General features: G+C 46.9%; 1 protein-coding gene across 1 annotated transcript; it reads left to right on the forward strand.

Annotated features, from left to right (window-relative positions):
- Positions 1–1562: 1562 nt before the first annotated feature.
- LOC125173016 (peptidoglycan recognition protein 4-like) lies at positions 1563–15690 on the forward strand. Its single transcript, XM_047871805.1, has 8 exons — positions 1563–1608; positions 5396–5484; positions 6277–6491; positions 7897–8015; positions 9259–9411; positions 10944–11142; positions 14347–14465; positions 15512–15690. Exons 1-8 carry the CDS (start codon positions 1563–1565, stop codon positions 15688–15690), a joined length of 1119 nt encoding a protein of 372 aa, XP_047727761.1.
- Positions 15691–16627: the final 937 nt, after the last annotated feature.

Here is a 16627-nt window from a genome sequence, read left to right on the forward strand (position 1 = left end):
CACCCTAGGCAGTGATCCTATGACTCAGCCTCCCTCACTAGATTATTAACTCCTCCAGAGAAGGGGTTCTCATGTTTACCCAGTCCTGGATGATAAACTTTACATTTGAGACATCTGATAAACATTTGCAGAATTACATGTGCCTGCCTTGCTTTTGATGGAACCCACGCTTAGGAGATTACTTCCTGTAATTGAGAGGTTGTGCCTCCCAGGAGAGTGAAGAGAAGGAAAGAAAAGTGGGAGGTGCAGTGGACAGGGATGTGGAGAGACCCCTGTGGATTATTACTGGGCAGCATGCTGCCCCCTTGTGGCCTACCAGCTACAGGACAGCCCATGACATTCCTTGGATCCCAATTCTTATACTTTTGGCTCTCAAGACCCTTTTACACTAAAAAAAATTGACACAGAGCTTTTGTTTATGCGGGTTATGTGTATTAATATGTATAATATTAGAAATTTTAAAGTTAAAATACTGATTCCCTTAAAGTAGTAATAAACCCATATTAACACATTTTTTAAACGAAAAATACTATTTTTTAAAAAATTTTTTAACGTTTATTTATTTTTGAGACAGAGAGAGACAGAGCTTGAACAGGGTAGAGTCAGAGAGAGAGAGGCAGACACAGAATCTGAAGCAGGCTCCAGGATCCAAGCTGTCAGCACAGAGCCGGACACAGGGCTCAAACTCACAGACTGTGAGGTCATGACCTGAGCCGAAGTCGGATGCCTAACCGACTGAGCCACCCAGGTGACTCTGAAAAATACTATTTTTTAAAACAAATGGGTGATATCATTTTTTACATTTTTGTATACCTCTTTAATGCATAGGTGAAAGAAGACCCCTGGATTCTCATATCCATTTCTGCATTCGATGTGTTTTCTACGTTATTTTGGTTGAAGATATGAAGAAAATCCAGCCTCACACAGATGAGTAGTTAGGAAGGGAGGAATATACTAATAGTCTTTAAAAATCAGTGCGGATATTCTTCTTTGATAAGACACCAAAACTTAACAAGTAGAGGTTTCTTAAGGTTAGTTACAATGTAGAATCTGAAACCTTATCAATGAGTCCTTTGTATTCTGTTACATTAAAATCCATTGTCTATTGTGAAATTTGAATGGGTCTTTTGAATAAAAGGCATCATTTTGTAAGTTCAAATATTGGTCATTGAAAAATATTGATTCACTGAGTTATCCACACCTTCCAAATGCTGACACATTTCAATATGTAATATGTACATATATAAATCAGATAAATTAATGTAATCACTGATCTTATCAGAAAAGTCTTAAAGTATTAGGAGATTTTCAAGCTCATGGTAGCCAACACAAATTTTCCAAAATTCTAATTTTGTTTGAAAGCTCCAATTTCATTATTGCTAACAAATCTCATTGGTTGTTTTCCTTGAAGTAAAAGGTACACTCTTCATTTGAGATACTCCTCCATGGTTTGGCTGTTAATTGTTCTTTTAATATACTTGAAATGGTGCTACATGAAAAAAAGTGGTGTGGCTCGTTCAGCCCACCATGCAGTCACACAAGCACTTTTCCCTGAGACAACCATGTTGAGAGAACATTCAGGAAAAGGAGCTGCTCTGGCCAAGAGAGGTGAGTGTGGCTGTGGAGGATGACTGGACCTGGGTCATTCAGAACCTTAGCATTTAGTCCTAAGTGCACAGAACCAGAGAGGGGCAGCCCACATTCTTCCTCCCTCCTGATGCCATCATATAGAATGGGCCCCTTAGCCTTAAGAATTTGCTGCCTGAGTGCTATTTGCTACCTCTGGGCAGCCACCGCCTAGTATTCCCATCCCTCCTTCACCACCCAGGATTCCAATCCCATCCCTGAAGTTCGCAGGGCCCACCTGTAGAAGGGGACCAGTCTCCTCAACTGTGAAACTAGATGAGCCAGAGGTGAGCTTCTTGTTGCAAGAACTTTATTACTAGTCAAGGTGGGGATTGGAGAGGCAAGGAGAAACAGAAGTCAGCAAAGTTTGGGAAACTGATCGGGTCCCTATAGCTAAAGCAGCCCCCTGCTCTCCTTCACACTGCTCCTGGGACCTTTCTCCCCGGCCCTGGGTCTTGTTGGTTAAATGAGGAGAACAGAATTTGGAAGTGGCTCATTTGTGCCCCCCCCCCTTGAGGGGGCTTTTCTGGATCCCACAGGCCTGAGGGTAAGACTGCAGCCCCACTAAGGGCCACCTGTCTGGATTTGGGGCATTCCCTCAGAAGGGTCCTTTATGCAGTATCAGGAGGCTACCCCTTGGGAGGTGAGAGCTGTGCAGGTCTTTGTGGAGATACTCACCTCGTGGGAAGTGAGCTTGGAGTGGGTTAGGGGCCAGGCGTTCTTGGTGGGGGTGGTGGGTGCACGAGCCAAAATAAGTACTAGTGATGATAGTGCATTATGTGCTGCCTTCTGGAATGTACCTTTCTGTTCCTCTGCCTCCATCCCATCTGTGCATGTGGCCCTGGTGGAAGGAGGGTAGGGCAGGGTGGGGTATTGGTCAGTGGCCCCCATCCACAGCCTTGACACTCCTGGAGCAGGTCTTGTCTTGTTGGGGATGAAAACAGTTTTCCTCTGCCTTTCAAAGTTCTTTAGATGGACTAAAAATTAAATTGACATGAGACAGATTAACAGGAGAAAATCAAGGAGATCTTAAGAAATTGTATACTTCCAGGGCGCCTGGGTGGCTCAATCGGTTGAGTGTCCGACTTCAGCTCAGGTCGTGATCTCATAGTCTGTGAGTTCAACCCCTGCGTCAGGCTCTGTGCTGACAGCTCAGAGCCTGGAGCCTGCTTCAGATTCTGTGTCTCCCTCTCTCTCTGCCCCCTGCCCTGCTCACACTCTGTCTCTCAAAAAGTGAATAAACATAAAAAAAAAAGAAAGAAATTGTATACTTCATATATATATATAGAGAGAGATAGATATGTATATAGATATAGATATAGATATAGATAGATAGATAGATAGATAGATAGATAGATAGATAGATAGATATAGATATATGGCAGAGCCCCAGAGCCCCAGGAAAACTGAGTAACTCCCTTAAATAGCCAAAGCCATCATCTTAAATACCATCATTAGCTAAAGACAAAAGATGTTGGGGACAGGAAGTCAGTTGTGGGAGGTCCCCAGGAAAAGCACAGCAAACAAGGGCAAAGTTAAGCATATATAAATTATTGCTTTCTCCAGTGATAGCAGCTTCTGGAGATTGACAGTCATACCTGCATCCTGGTGCTGAAGGAGACACCCTTACAAGTGGAGATTTCCCCTATTCATGTGTCTCTTACAAAAGGGTGACTTCTTGGTTTTCAGAACTTCTCGTGGTTCTTGTGTATTTCCTTAAAAAATAACCAGCTCAGAATAGCCAATATGTCAAAGAGGCATATCTTGGGTTGGCGAAGTTTGACCCCTGGATTTGGGGCATTCCAAGAATTCCCAGATATTGGGTTGACTGGGCTTCCCAAAGCCTGGGGATGAGGAAGCAGCTCAGGGAGACTTGGGCAATCATGCCCTTCCCCAGGGAGGCGGTACCTGGGCTTATTCACAGGGTGAGGCCTTGCTTTCAGCCTGAGTCTGGTCTCTTCCAGTTACTCTGGGTGGACAGAACCTGTGGGGAGCCTCAGAACTCTGCCTCCTCTCTACTTTCTGTTAGGAATCCAGGTGTTCTTCTTCTCTCCAGAGAGCCAGAGCCCAGGTGCTCCCTTACCAGGGAGGGAGTGCCTTCTGGTTAAAGGCATCCTAAAGGCCTGGGAGGTGGCAGCTGGAGAAAGAGGGCAGGGCCAGAAGCCAAGTCTGAAGGAAGGAACTGCCAGCCAATGAAAGGGGAACTGCCTGCACCCTGATCTGTGGAACTGGGACAGCACGGGACCCACAGGTATTTCTGAGTGTGGGTGTGAGTGTGTTTCTTGTTGAGAAGCCTCTCCCTTGGAAGAGGACTGTACCACATGGAGTGTTAAGACCATATCTCCTCTGCCCCAGAACAGGGGACCCCCTGCTGACTCTTGTCAGTACCCACTTGTGCCCTCCCTCACCCTCACACCATTCCCAACTGGGAAGGAATTCTCTGCACAAGACCCATCCATGTGTGTTTGGATTTCTGAGTTCTGTTATTGCTGGAGCTTGCAACTCTTTTCTATAAGAATGGGGGTTAACAATCCTACATTGCACAGTTAGTATAAGGATTAAATAAGGTTGCTTGTGTGAGTGTCCATACTGGCTTTGTACATAGTAGCCACTCAATGAAATCTAGTTGCCCAGGAAAACAGGATGAGGGTGTTTACCCATCCAAGGAGCATCTGATATGTGCTGGGGACCCTGAGAGTCCCACTCAGGCACTGGCCCACAGGAAGCCCATAGTTTGGCAGGGAAGCAGACAGGGGTTCCATGCATTGGGATGGGTGCCCTGTTTGAGGAGTAAAGCACAGTTGGGTTAACTGTCAGTGTCTCTCCCAGGGCCAAGGTCCACACTTTCTCATCCGTGTCCTGGGACCACATGAAGATGCTGCTGTGGCTTCCTGTCTTGCTGGGTCTTGGGAGCTGGAGTGAGTTTTCTTTTACTGGAACAGTGGGTAACTAAGAGGGATCATCTAATCTCACAGCAGAGAATGTGCTTTCTCCTTAGGGAGAAAGAATAACTTTGCATTTAGAACACAGAATTTGGACTCTGTAAACCTATTTCAAATCCTTGACCTGCCTCCAGCAATGATTTTAAGCAAACTACTCAGTCCTTTAAACCTTAATTTTCCCAGCTGAAAATGAGATAATGTTATGATTTCCCAAAGTTTTTGAGGATTAAATGAGATAATGCACATGAAGGACTTTGCACTTGCACAACGGGAGCGATGGTTCTGTCTGTATGATTTCTATGTCAATCAGAGTCAATCAGGGGTTTATGCTTTTTTCAATAAGAGAAAGTCCTTGGAGATAGGGATGTCAGTTCCACACACAGGAGCTTGGGCACAGCACATGCCCCCAAATCAGCCCTGGAGGAACAGACTTGATTTGTGCAAGTAATTCTAATCCCTTCTCCATATCATCTTCCCATTGTTTCTATTCAGTAAAATCCATACAAAAGAGGACCTTGTCCTTTTGAGATGCTTGGACACATTTATTTCCAGGTTGCATTTTTCCCCCAATTGTGTGTATAGATGTAGCTCATGAGAAACGGATATATTTCCAACTTCCTGCTCTTGGCTATTTAACTATGTTCTGGGATATTCCCTGGAGTTGGTGTTGGAGAAAAGCATGCACATGTTGCTACTGGAGGTAGTCCTTCTGCCAGCCTAATGGGGTCTCCTGGAAGGGCCTCAGTGATCTGGCCTGAGTCTGTCACTGAGATGGCTAGTACTGGGGTTCTCTGAGGACTGATGCAAAATGGAATGTTTCTCTGCAGGTGCTTTCTCCTGGAATGAAACACAAGCCAAACGCATATCAGAGGGCCTTCAGGACCTGTTTGGCAACATCTCTCAGCTTATTGATAAAGGAAGACTTGGTCTCAATGGTGAGGAGGCTTAAGGATAGCTGGGTATCTGCTGTGACCAGTGCTTCTGAGGTCTGCACTGCCCCTTGTGGCTGGTATGAGAATGCATGGGGCTGAGACAGTGGACAGAGCAAACCACCTGCTAGGATGCCACAGGCCTTGGGGGTCCAGGTGTTATTGGGAGAGGGCAGAAACCAGGACAGAGAGATTCATCCTCTTCACTAAGGGCCCCCTTGCCTGAGGGTGGAGACCTACACCCTGCCCTCAGGGAGTCGTCCAACTGAAAGGGAGAGTCAGGCCATACCTTGAGAGAGTCCCTAGGCTGAGGAGGAGATATAGTCCCTTCAGGAAGCACTCAGAACAGGACAAAGGACACAGAGCCCCAGAGCAAACTGTCAGTGAACATGGTGTGCACTGGGGGCATTAGTGCTGCCCAGATGGGCCTCTCAGGCTTTCCCCGGGGAAGCAGTGGGAAGGAGCTGCTTCCTGAAAGCAGGGGTCCTAGAGCAGAGCAGGGCAGGAGCTGCAGGATGGAGTCTGTCCCAGGTAGGGATGCCCCGTATGAGGGAGCAGAGCATCCAGGCTTCTCTGGACAGGTGCATACTCTGCAATGGGAACAGCGGAAGGGATGTGGAGGTAAGAAGCAGAGGGTGTGCCTGCCTGCTGAAGGCCTCCTCCCAGGACTCTTCTACCCTCAAGAAGCAGACTCAGCCCAGAATGGCACCCATGGCCCAGGGGGTTAGTGAAGCAGTGATGGAGAAGGATGCGCCGAGTGATAACTTCCTCACCCTTGTGGTTACCCCACTGATGTCTCCACAGTGGTCTCTCACAAGGAGTGGGGGGCAGAAGCTGTTGGCTGCAGCACTCCACTGACCAGGCCTGTGGATTTCTTTGTCACACACCATGTCCCTGGACTGGAGTGTCACAACCGGACTGCATGTAGTCAGAGGCTGTGGGAACTCTGGGACCATCATGTGCACAACAACAGCTGGTGTGACGTGGCCTACAAGTAAGGGACAAGGGATATGTGAGAGTACGTGATCAATGATACTGCTTGTGACACTTCTCTTGGCCTTACTCATCTCTGCTCTCCACTTACCAGGTTGAGGTTATATTGGGTTGATAATGAGTAAAATATTAAACCCCTACAAAATTCCAAATCCTTTTGAATTTTCTGTGAGATCTAAAAGAAAGCAAGGAAGGTTAAGTAATAACTATACGTATATGCCCCCCCAAACCTAGTTCACATAACACATTGACAGTTACAAATGACTACTGTGTGCATGAATTCATTTGCTCCACCAAGGTTGGTCAGGCATGCATTACTATCCCCATGGTCCAGGTGAGGGGACTGAGGCAAGGACGTTGTTTGATTTGCTCAGAGTCACACAACTGCAAAGTTGTGGAGCCCAGACTGGCTCAAAACTGGCTCTTTGCCTGCTGCATGTCCCACTTCACCACATTCAGGGGGCTCCCACTTTGTGAGACATCTCTTACCCTAGTGGCCACTCCAATGGACCCTTTTAGTGTCCAAGACCACGTGCCCTTGGCTTATCTCTGACCTCACCCAGTTATGGACAGTCCCTATGCATGGTAATGGCTTCTCACTTCCAGTACCCTCTGCATCTCTCTGCTTTTCCACTTCAGACTTTCATCATCTCTGATGGTGAAGGGGAGTTAATACCCCCCTGGCATACAGGGGTTGTAGATAACTTCCTCAGCCCCTGGCCCTTCTCAGGGACAATCTTAGGTACATGTACTCAGTTCCTTGGAAGTTCACCCTGTCTGGTGGTGGGTGGTGGGTGGTGGGGAGTGGGTAATGATTCTAAGCCCCAGGTGGCCATTGTGAAGCCAGCCCAATTGCATTGCACATGCTTTGTTGGGTTTCTTGCTTCTGACTTGCTCTCCTTTCTCCCTCACTCTGGCTTCTGGGACCCCTTATCAAATAAACTGCCTGTGTCCATGTGCTTTTCTGAGGAGCTACTTCCTGAGAAATTTATGTGAGATAGATCTATGTAAGAGAAATCACATGAGCAGCTTACATGGAGATGACACAGGTAGCATGCATTTTAGAGGAAGGAAAGCCATGTTTGAGGCTGAGAAGAATCTCACAGTGTAATTGAGTCTGTGTTAGTTACTGTGATGGCACCAGGACCTCTCCTCCTCCTGAGTGTGTAGAATGATTTACATAAAACCTAGGCATTTGAGCAAAGAAGGTAGGCAGTGTGGGGGTAGCTTCTGAATTCTAAGGGAATATAAATGACTTGGACTATCCATTGTCTGGGACAAGTCCATGCAAATTCCCTGTAGTGAGCACAGCTTGAGCACTTCTCCCTTTGGAGGTTGGTAAGTGGTTCCTCTTGTGGGATACACCACGGTGCCAGCCACTCAGCCTGTATCTCCCTGCTTCACAGCTTCCTGGTTGGAGACGATGGCAGGGTATATGAAGGTGTTGGCTGGAACATCCAAGGCATGCACACCCAGGGCTACAACCACATCTCCCTGGGCTTTGCTTTCTTTGGCACCAAGGAAGGTAATGGTCATTCCAGCTGCCCTTCTCCAAAGAGTTACCCACTTCTTTGTTTCCGAACTGACTCTTCGACCTCCTACTTCCCCAATGATCCACTCTCCTGGAGTTCCCCTCTCCTTTGGCTTCCATGAATGAATGGTATTAGTTCTCTTCCTCCTGCTCTGGTTTCCTTCTCAGTCTCTGAGTTGGCTTCTTTCCCTCTGACAGTCTCACAGTGGAGGTGCTGTCCAGAGTTCTCTCTGCAGCCTTGTCACCATTATGCACTCATCATGGAGGAATGTGGGCTTCTTCTCTCTTCTATCAGTGACTCACATCTTCCTCTCTGGCTCTCACCCTTCTTTAGTGCCAGGCCCTGTTTCCCATTTCTTGCCAGGAACCTCCTCCTCCCATCTCTCTTACCCCAAGATTTTCTGTATAATTTTTAAAACCACTCTGAGGCCTCCAATCCTTGAGTCCTTTCCACTTTCTTTTATTCTTACAGCTGCCCATTCCCCCAGCCCATGTCCTAGCATACATGCTCCAGGACCATTCCACTGAGTTTGTGCACTCTTACTATTAAAATTCTTGCTCAGCTAGTTTCTCACTGTCCCCTCACAATACTCTGTGAGAAAATCCAGACAAGTTTCCTGGTTGCTGTTATACAGAGTACAGCCTGAGCTCCAGAGAGGAAGTGACCCAAGGAGAAGAATCAGAAGGCAAAGGCCACACTTTTCTTTTCTAATTTCAGGGTGGTTTCCAGCATGCCAGAGGACTGTGTGTTCAGCTTGGTTTGTTTTTGTGACCACTCATTGCTATCTCGGTGTCACCCTGTTTCCTCTGGGGTCTTGAGCACATTACATTTTGAAGCCTCAAGTTCCTCTCTATAAATATGGGGCTAATAATAGCATCCACTTCAGAGGTTTGTGGTGAGGATCAAAGAAGTTAATACAGGTAAAGAGGTTGGCACATGCCTGGAAGGGTGCCTGCCAATGGGAAACCCTGGCCCAGCCAGCTGAGCACTCCAGAGCATAGTGCTGCCTTCCAGCTCTTCCACGGAGAAAGAGCAATAAATGAAGTCTTATCAGGTCACTGGGAAAGGTCTTCATCCTAGACCAGGTGGATCCTTGACTTTTAGGCTTTCCAACCTGGGGGATGAGCCAGTTCCCCTCCAACAGCTATGTAGGGGCTGGCAGGGCCTCTCATCCTTCTCCCACAATACCCTGAAACTCAGGCCAGACCCAGGTTACCACAGATAGCTCTCTTTCAGGCCACAGTCCTAGCCCTGCTGCCCTGTCAGCCATGGAAGGTCTGATCTCCTATGCAATCCAGAAGGGCCACCTGTCCTCCATGTATGTTCAGCCACTTCTTGTGAAAGGTGAAAACTGCCTGGCCCCTCTGCAGAAGGCAAGTCCTAAGAAAGGTAAGACTTTCAACCCTACCGGGCCTCCCTTTAAACCTACTCCCCACCCCATGCCCTTATAACTTCCAAATGCCATTGAGAGTGACTTTTTTAGCCAAGCTCTCATTGGATCCCTTCTGATAGGCAACTGGTCATCCAACTCTGAAACTTTGGGGCTGGTACAATTTGAGACGGACTCTCCAGGTCACCCCTTTATACCTCAGACTCCAAGAATGATAGAGCTATGGCATTAGCCTGGTATAATATATGTGTACTAATTTCTTGAGTCAGTCAACAATTAGTCACTGAAGAGATATCATGGAATAAAACACATAAGCAGTAGCCTTATAAAGTTTCAACCTAGAGAGTAGAAAAAGACAATAAGCAAATAAGCAAGTAAAATATTTGATATGTTATAAAGTGAAAAGTACTGTGGAGGAAGAAAACATGGAGAGGGATAGGCATCTAACACAGACAAGCACAAAAGCACAAATGCGCATCTTTCTGAATATAAGAACCTGAACAACACTGATTGATTGAAATGCTTAAGTCACCACCTATACTGACTTCAGAGGAAGGGGTTAGTGTAATTCAGGTAATAAACACTAGATAAAAGGTATATTTGGGGTTTAACAAATTACAACATCAAAACCAGTATAGTTAAGGGGCAACTGGCTGGTAGAGCACGTGACTCTGGATCTTGGGGTCATGAGTTCCAGCACCATGTTGGTAGTAGAGTTTACTTCAAAAAAAAAAAAATAGGGGCATCTATGTGGCTCATTTGGTTAAGCATCTGACTCTTGATTTAGGCTGAGGTCATGATCTCATGGTCATGAGATTGAGTCCCCATCAGGCTCTGCGCTGGGCATGGACCCTGCTTAAGATTCTCTTTCCCTCCCTCCGTCTCCCTCCCTCTGTCCCTTCCCTGCTCATGCTGTGCAAGGGTGTGCTCTAGCCCTCTCTCTCTCACTCTCTCTTTCAAAGAAACCCAAAACTGACAGTGTAGTTAATAACCACTTTTGGCCTTTTCCTGGACTTAATAAAGTTTTAAAGATAATTAGCTCTATTATGTGAAAGCTCTGAGTAAATCTGATCTCTGTCTTTGGATTAGCCATCTGCTAATATTAATAATTGCTTACACTGACAGAGTTTTAGGGATTACAAGTGAGTCTCAAAGACATGCTTTCAGATGAAAATTCAACTGATTTGTCCAAAAGACCCTGTTATGCATGTACATCCACATATACACAAGACAATCATACAGATAAATAAGTACCCTTTGCTCTTGGGAATGAGTATCCATGTACCCTTAGGATCAACATTCACACACTCCTCTGGGTTCTATTTTAAGGTTAGATCCCATGTCTATGATTCCTGCCTTTTGAATCCAATCCTACCATGCAGATATACCCCACTACCAGGTGGGCTTTCCTGAGTTCCACAGTCAGGGTTAGGTCAGGATGCCCAGATGGCATGGGGGTGTTCAGTATTGAGGTGGTTGGCATGAGTGGGCACGAGTCCACACGTTGATGTTTTCTGGCTCCCCTCCCCAGCTTGCTCCAACATTGTCCCTCGATCTGCATGGGAGGCCAGGAAGACGCACTGTCCCAAGATGAAGCTCCCAGCTAAGTATGTTGTCATTTTCCACACCGCTGGGAGAACCTGCATCATGTCTGATGAGTGCCACCTGCTGGTCCAAGATATCCAGTCCTTCTTCATAGACAGATTGAATTCATGTGACATTGGGTATAAGTAAGTGGACCTGAGGATATATAGGCTTCTTTTACCTCGGAGCAGACTCTGAACCTTCGAATGGGAGACAAAGGAAAGTAATGTTTACTGAGTGCCTGCCATATGAAAGGTGCTCCATCTATGACCATGTTGATTTTTCACACAACCCTAGGTTAACCTTACTTAGGATATAGCTAATGGGGTGGTCATTCTCCTTGAATATGTTCTCAAAATGTATCTATTTTTTTAAAGTTTATTTATATGTTTTTAGAGAGAGTGAGAGAGCATGAGTGCAAGTGCAGGAAGGGCAGAGAGAGAGGGAGAGAGAATCCCATGCAGGCTTTCCACTGTCAGCAGTGCCGGTCAAGGGGCTGTATCCCACGAACCATGAGATCATGACCTGAGCTGAAATAAAGTCAGATGCCTTACCAACTGAGTCACCCAGGTGCCCCTCAAAATGTGTCATTTTTAACGATTGTATATAGATATGATGGAGGTCAAGACTGCTGGCAAGATATTAGAAGTCATACACATGCAAGATTGTGAAGCCTATAGAGAATATCTTCCTGTCTGAAGGCAGGGGGAGGCACCAAATAATATCCTCTGATTGCTCTAATGCCAAGATCTGTAATCCTTTAATAAAAAGCACACTGACCTAATGGGAGAATAGAAACTTCTTGCAGCGTGCTTTCCAAGTTCACAGGTAGGTTAGATACTATCTCATATCCATCAGAAACAATCACACTGAATGTGAAGTCTCAGGATGGACTAGCATAGATAGCACTAGCCTAGATAGCATATTTGTACACATTAATCAAGGAGGCCCTTCCTCTAGAGACTTTATGGATTAGCTAGTGGAGCTGGATTTTAGTCCTTCCTTGCCTCCTGGCCAGGCACTCTGTGCAGGGTGCAAGAAGCATAGCTGTGTGCAATGGCCCTTCCTTAGCTGGATTTACCATTACTTAGTATGTGATTTTGGGGTGATGGCCTCTCCTCTCTCCATCCTGTTATAGTTACAACCCTTTCAAAATAGGAGAAAGCTTCCTCCAACACCTTTCATCTGTTAAGACTTGTCAAGTGCTTTTATAGATCCTGCAATGCAGGATTATTCACAGGATTGTTCTCTTTGATCATAATAGATACCTGAATATTGACTCTATGTTTTGAACCTAACCTGGAAAGTGATGGGTGCTGAGAGAGGACCTTTCCCTTTTCCCATTCAGGTTTCAGTAGCCAGTTTCCTGTCCCTTGACTTTGACCTTTATTGTATACCTTGTGCCATAACTTTCATGACCCTGCCATTTTCTCACCCTGAGGTGAGAAAGATCACCGGTGATCTGTAGTCAGGAGTAAATACCCACTTGCTATAAATTAATTCACTGAGAACACTGAGTGCCTACTCTTTGTGGCATGAGGCTACACTCTGGGGACACTAGCAGATGTAGCACAGATATGGTTCTTGCCTTGATGTAGCTAAAACTGCTGAAGGAGAAAGATAATTAAATGAATAAAGCCTAATAGAGTGCATTAAGTGTTATTATAGAGGGTGCAGAGTGTAAACAGGAGACATTTTTACCTCTTGGTAGCTTACGGGGGAATTGGGTGTGAAGAAAGCACTACTCAAGAGATGACATATCAACTGGGATCTAAGAAATGAGTGAGCTCATCGGAGGAGGGGGAAGAGTGTTTTGGGCAGAGAGAAAGGACCTCTGTGGAAAGTCCTGGATGCCAGCCTGATAATGGTGTCTTTGAGAAGCTGAGGGAAGTTTATCATAATAAAAATAGATGCTGGGATGCCTCGGTGGTTCAATCAGTTGAGTGTCCAACTTTGGCTCAGGTCCCGATCTTGCAGTTTGTGAGTTAGAGCCCTGCATCAGGCTTGCTGCTGTCAGTGCACAGCCTACTTCCATCCTCTTTCCCCCTTTCTCTGCCCCTCCCCAGCTTGCGTTCTCACTCTCTCAAAAATAAGTAAACATTTAAAAATTTTTAAATAATAATAATGATAAAAACAGATGCCAAAGAGAGGGATGGTGGAAGGTAAGGAGGCAAACAAGGGGGCATATTATGAGGGATCTTCTCACTTAAGCTGGGGAGTGTGTGCCCACTGTGTGCCAAGGGCATAAAAGCAGGTTTGAGATAAGATTTGTATCAGGAAGATCATTCACAGCTTCAGGAATGGAACAGAAAAGGACAAATCTGCAGGTGGTGAGATCAATTCAAGCAAGACCAGGGTGGTGATGAGGCTGTCATGGGGAGAAGCAGACAGATCTAAGAGGTCAGTGGAGATTAGTGTAATGTTGGTGATGAGGATGCCAGGGTTGATCGGGGACAGTGGTTGCAAGATGCGGTGGACAATCCATGGTTACTGAGGGATGAAGCGGTGGGCTCATACTCATATTCCTAGCTGGGACCAATGGAAGGACAGGAGGTGGTGCCTTTCACTAAGATGGGGAGCCTGGAAAGGGGAACTGGTGGGGAAGAAGGTGGCACAGGTGTGGACACATGAATTTTGCTCAATGGCAGTTGAAGTTATCTTCAAGGAGGTAGATGGGTTTGTCCTGGACAGCATCTTGAGGTACCCCACATTTAAGGAAAGGACACAGGGAGACAAGGTGCAGAGGAATGAGGGACAGCCACAGAAGACAACTGGGAGAGTGGGGTGCGATGGAAGTAAAGGGGAGAAAATGTTTGAGGATACAGAGGGATCAGCAAGGTAGGGCTGGAGAAGTGTATTTTGTCTTTAGTGGTAAGGTGGCCACAGATCACCGGGAAAACACTGGCAAGGTATGAGGAAAGCCAGGTTGCAGGGATGGCAGCTGTCACTCTTTTCTCCCTAGTCTGTGAGCTCCTTGGGGAAGCATCAGTGTGCTAGACCTGGATGGGCTCATGAGAGGGGATCCCTGGGAGATCCAGGAATTTTGTGAACCTTTGTTAAATCACTGGTGGATTGAAATCAGCCATGGTGGGAGTTTTACACCACAGAAATCAATAAAGGGCATAAACCAGGGCTTCCTGCCCTTCCCCTTTTCTGATGACAGCTGGTTTACCAGCACACCTCTGGCAAAGACTGTCTTTTTTGTAACTCAGTGCTTAGAATTTAATGACTAATCAGTGTCTGCTAAGTAAAGGCATGAGTGATTGAATGAATGAGTGAATGGATGAATAAATGAAACAATTGCAGAGTGCCTATCATGCTGATTTCCTTCTCCTGTCATGGTCCTTTAGCTTCCTTGTGGGGCAGGATGGTGTCATTTATGAAGGAGTGGGCTGGAATGTCCAAGGCTCCCGTGCTCCTGGCTACAATGACATTGCCCTGGGCATTGCCTTCATGGGGACCTTCTTGGGTAAGTGGATGCTTTGGGCAGTGACAATGACCTTTCATGGTATGGTGTCTGAAAGAGTGTGTCTCATGTGGACAACAACAGCATCAAACTCAGGCATCACTGAGAGCCTGCATATCTTGGACTTACTGAGCTTCTGATTTGATGTTTGACGAAGCTAAGTGTGACCAGGAATGACCCCCATCCCCCAGGCATAATGCCCACACACATCCAACCAAATGCCTCTCTCTTCTGACAAGACAAGAGGAAAATATCTTTGTGCATATGTTTTGCTAAGTTTTTTATGACGGCACCAATGTAGGGACCCTTGCCTTATTTGCCACAGCCCTGAATGAGCCCCTGTCTCTGCATCCAAAGTGTACACTGAGAATTGTCATTGCTCCCAGCTCTTGACCAGGGTTTGTTTAGACTCCGAGGCCTTTTGCTGAACCTCTGGGAAGAGGAGACTTTGCCACTTGGGGCTGGTTCAGGCTGATACTAAAATGGACATTGAGTGGGGCGAGGGGTGACCCAGGAAGGTACCTGCAGATGGGGCTGAGCATATGAAGGTGCAGGAAGCATATCTGTGGCCAAAGCAAGGTTTCTGAGCTTCAGCACTATTTACATCTTGGATCAGGTAATTCTTTGTATAGGGGCTGCCTGTACATTGCAGAACGTTTAGCAGCATCCCTGGCTTCTGCCACCAGATGCTTGTATCACCCCTTGCCTAGCTGTGACAACCAAAAAATGTCTCTACACAGTGCCAAATATCCTATGGGAGGCTAAATTCCCCCAGTAGGGAACTATCAGGCAGACATATTTACAGCAGACAAAGGCTCTTTACATCCCCAAATAATTGTATGTTTTATCCCAGACTCTGCTATTTTCATTTGGGAAGAACTTTGGTGCTGAGAAATCTGAGTCTTGACTTGGTTTTCTGTCTACAGGATGGCAATAGTGGAATATATTAGCTTGGTGGTAGGGGTGAGTTAGGGGTGATTCTGGAATGGGTCCTTCCTTAGGCAGGGTGCCCTGGAATCCTAGAACAGATGGATAACTCTGTTTTGCAGGTACCCCACCCAATGCTGCAGCCCTGGAGGCAGCCCAGAACCTGATCCAGTGTGCAGTGGACAAGGGGTATTTAACTCCCAACTACCTGCTGGTGGGACACAGTGATATTGTCAATACCCTGTCTCCTGGGGAAGCTTTGTACAACATCATTAAGACTTGGCCTCATTTCAAACACTGAAGGAACCTCTGCTCCTTCTGAGACTGCTTGTCCTGCCTGGCTGCTGGGCCTCCCCTGTTCTCACCCTCCATCCTGACTCAACACCTTGTGTCCCCTCCATGTCAGCCCCATCCTGCCCCTCCTTTCTCAGGTTAGGATGATTCTCTCCTGCTAGCACCACCCCCCAGCAGCCCCAAACCCTGGAGCTGGGCATTACCAGCCCTTTGAGTGAGCCCCACCTTCCTCACTCCTCATCTTCCCCTCCCCTGGGCACCCAGCTCCTAAGCCAGGTGGGAAGATGGGCTGATCCTTGTTTGACTTCTCATTCCCTCTCTGGCTGCCCCTCTGCCCCATGTACTTCCCCTGCCATCTGCCCAGCAGCCCCCAAGCCTCACACAGGACCCAGGTCAAGGCCCAAAACCCCTCTCTGCTCACACAGCCACTTGTCCCCATGTGGATGCAGCCCTTATTTCAGGGCTCATTGCTTACAGGTGTGGTTGTTCTCTCCACTGGATTGTGAGGGTTTCCAGGTTTATTTGCCCCCATGTCCTTAATTCCTCAGCAGAAGCTGGAGTCTTGTGTGTGCTACAGATATTTGTTGGAGATATGGATGAATAAACAAATATGTGGGTCGAGTCCCTGCTTCCCTTTCCAGTCTGTTCCACCACCCCCTCTCTTTGGGGACACCTTCTGGGACTGTCCCCCATCCTGCCATTTTCTCTCTGTTCTTGCCCCTCCCAGTCTGAGGCTCAGAGCCAGCTCTGGTCACTTGTCTGTAATGGTTGATGTCCCTCTAGGCTCCTGTGTCCTGTCCTCCCCAAGTTCCCTGAGGGCAGAGACAGTACTCCTCCAGGTCCAGCTGGGCTGTGTCCACACAAGCCACCAGTGCCTGCAGCCTTCCCTTGCCCAGCTGTGCCCACTGGCCTTGGGGCTCAAAGGGGACCCAGAGCATGGCACT

This window comes from Prionailurus viverrinus, chromosome A1 (assembly GCF_022837055.1).
Source record: "Prionailurus viverrinus isolate Anna chromosome A1, UM_Priviv_1.0, whole genome shotgun sequence".
Taxonomy (NCBI): Eukaryota; Metazoa; Chordata; class Mammalia; order Carnivora; family Felidae; genus Prionailurus; species Prionailurus viverrinus.

Bases quoted from the DNA above. Each gene is read 5' to 3' on its own strand.
- LOC125173016 (XM_047871805.1), top strand. From the start codon at position 1,563: ATGTTGAGAGAACATTCAGGAAAAGGAGCTGCTCTGGCCAAGAGAG. The intron at 1,609-5,395 runs GTGAGTGTGGCT...GTTTCTCTGCAG, and splicing joins AGCTGCTCTGGCCAAGAGAG to GTGCTTTCTCCTGGAATGAA. The intron at 11,143-14,346 runs GTAAGTGGACCT...ATGGTCCTTTAG, and splicing joins TCATGTGACATTGGGTATAA to CTTCCTTGTGGGGCAGGATG.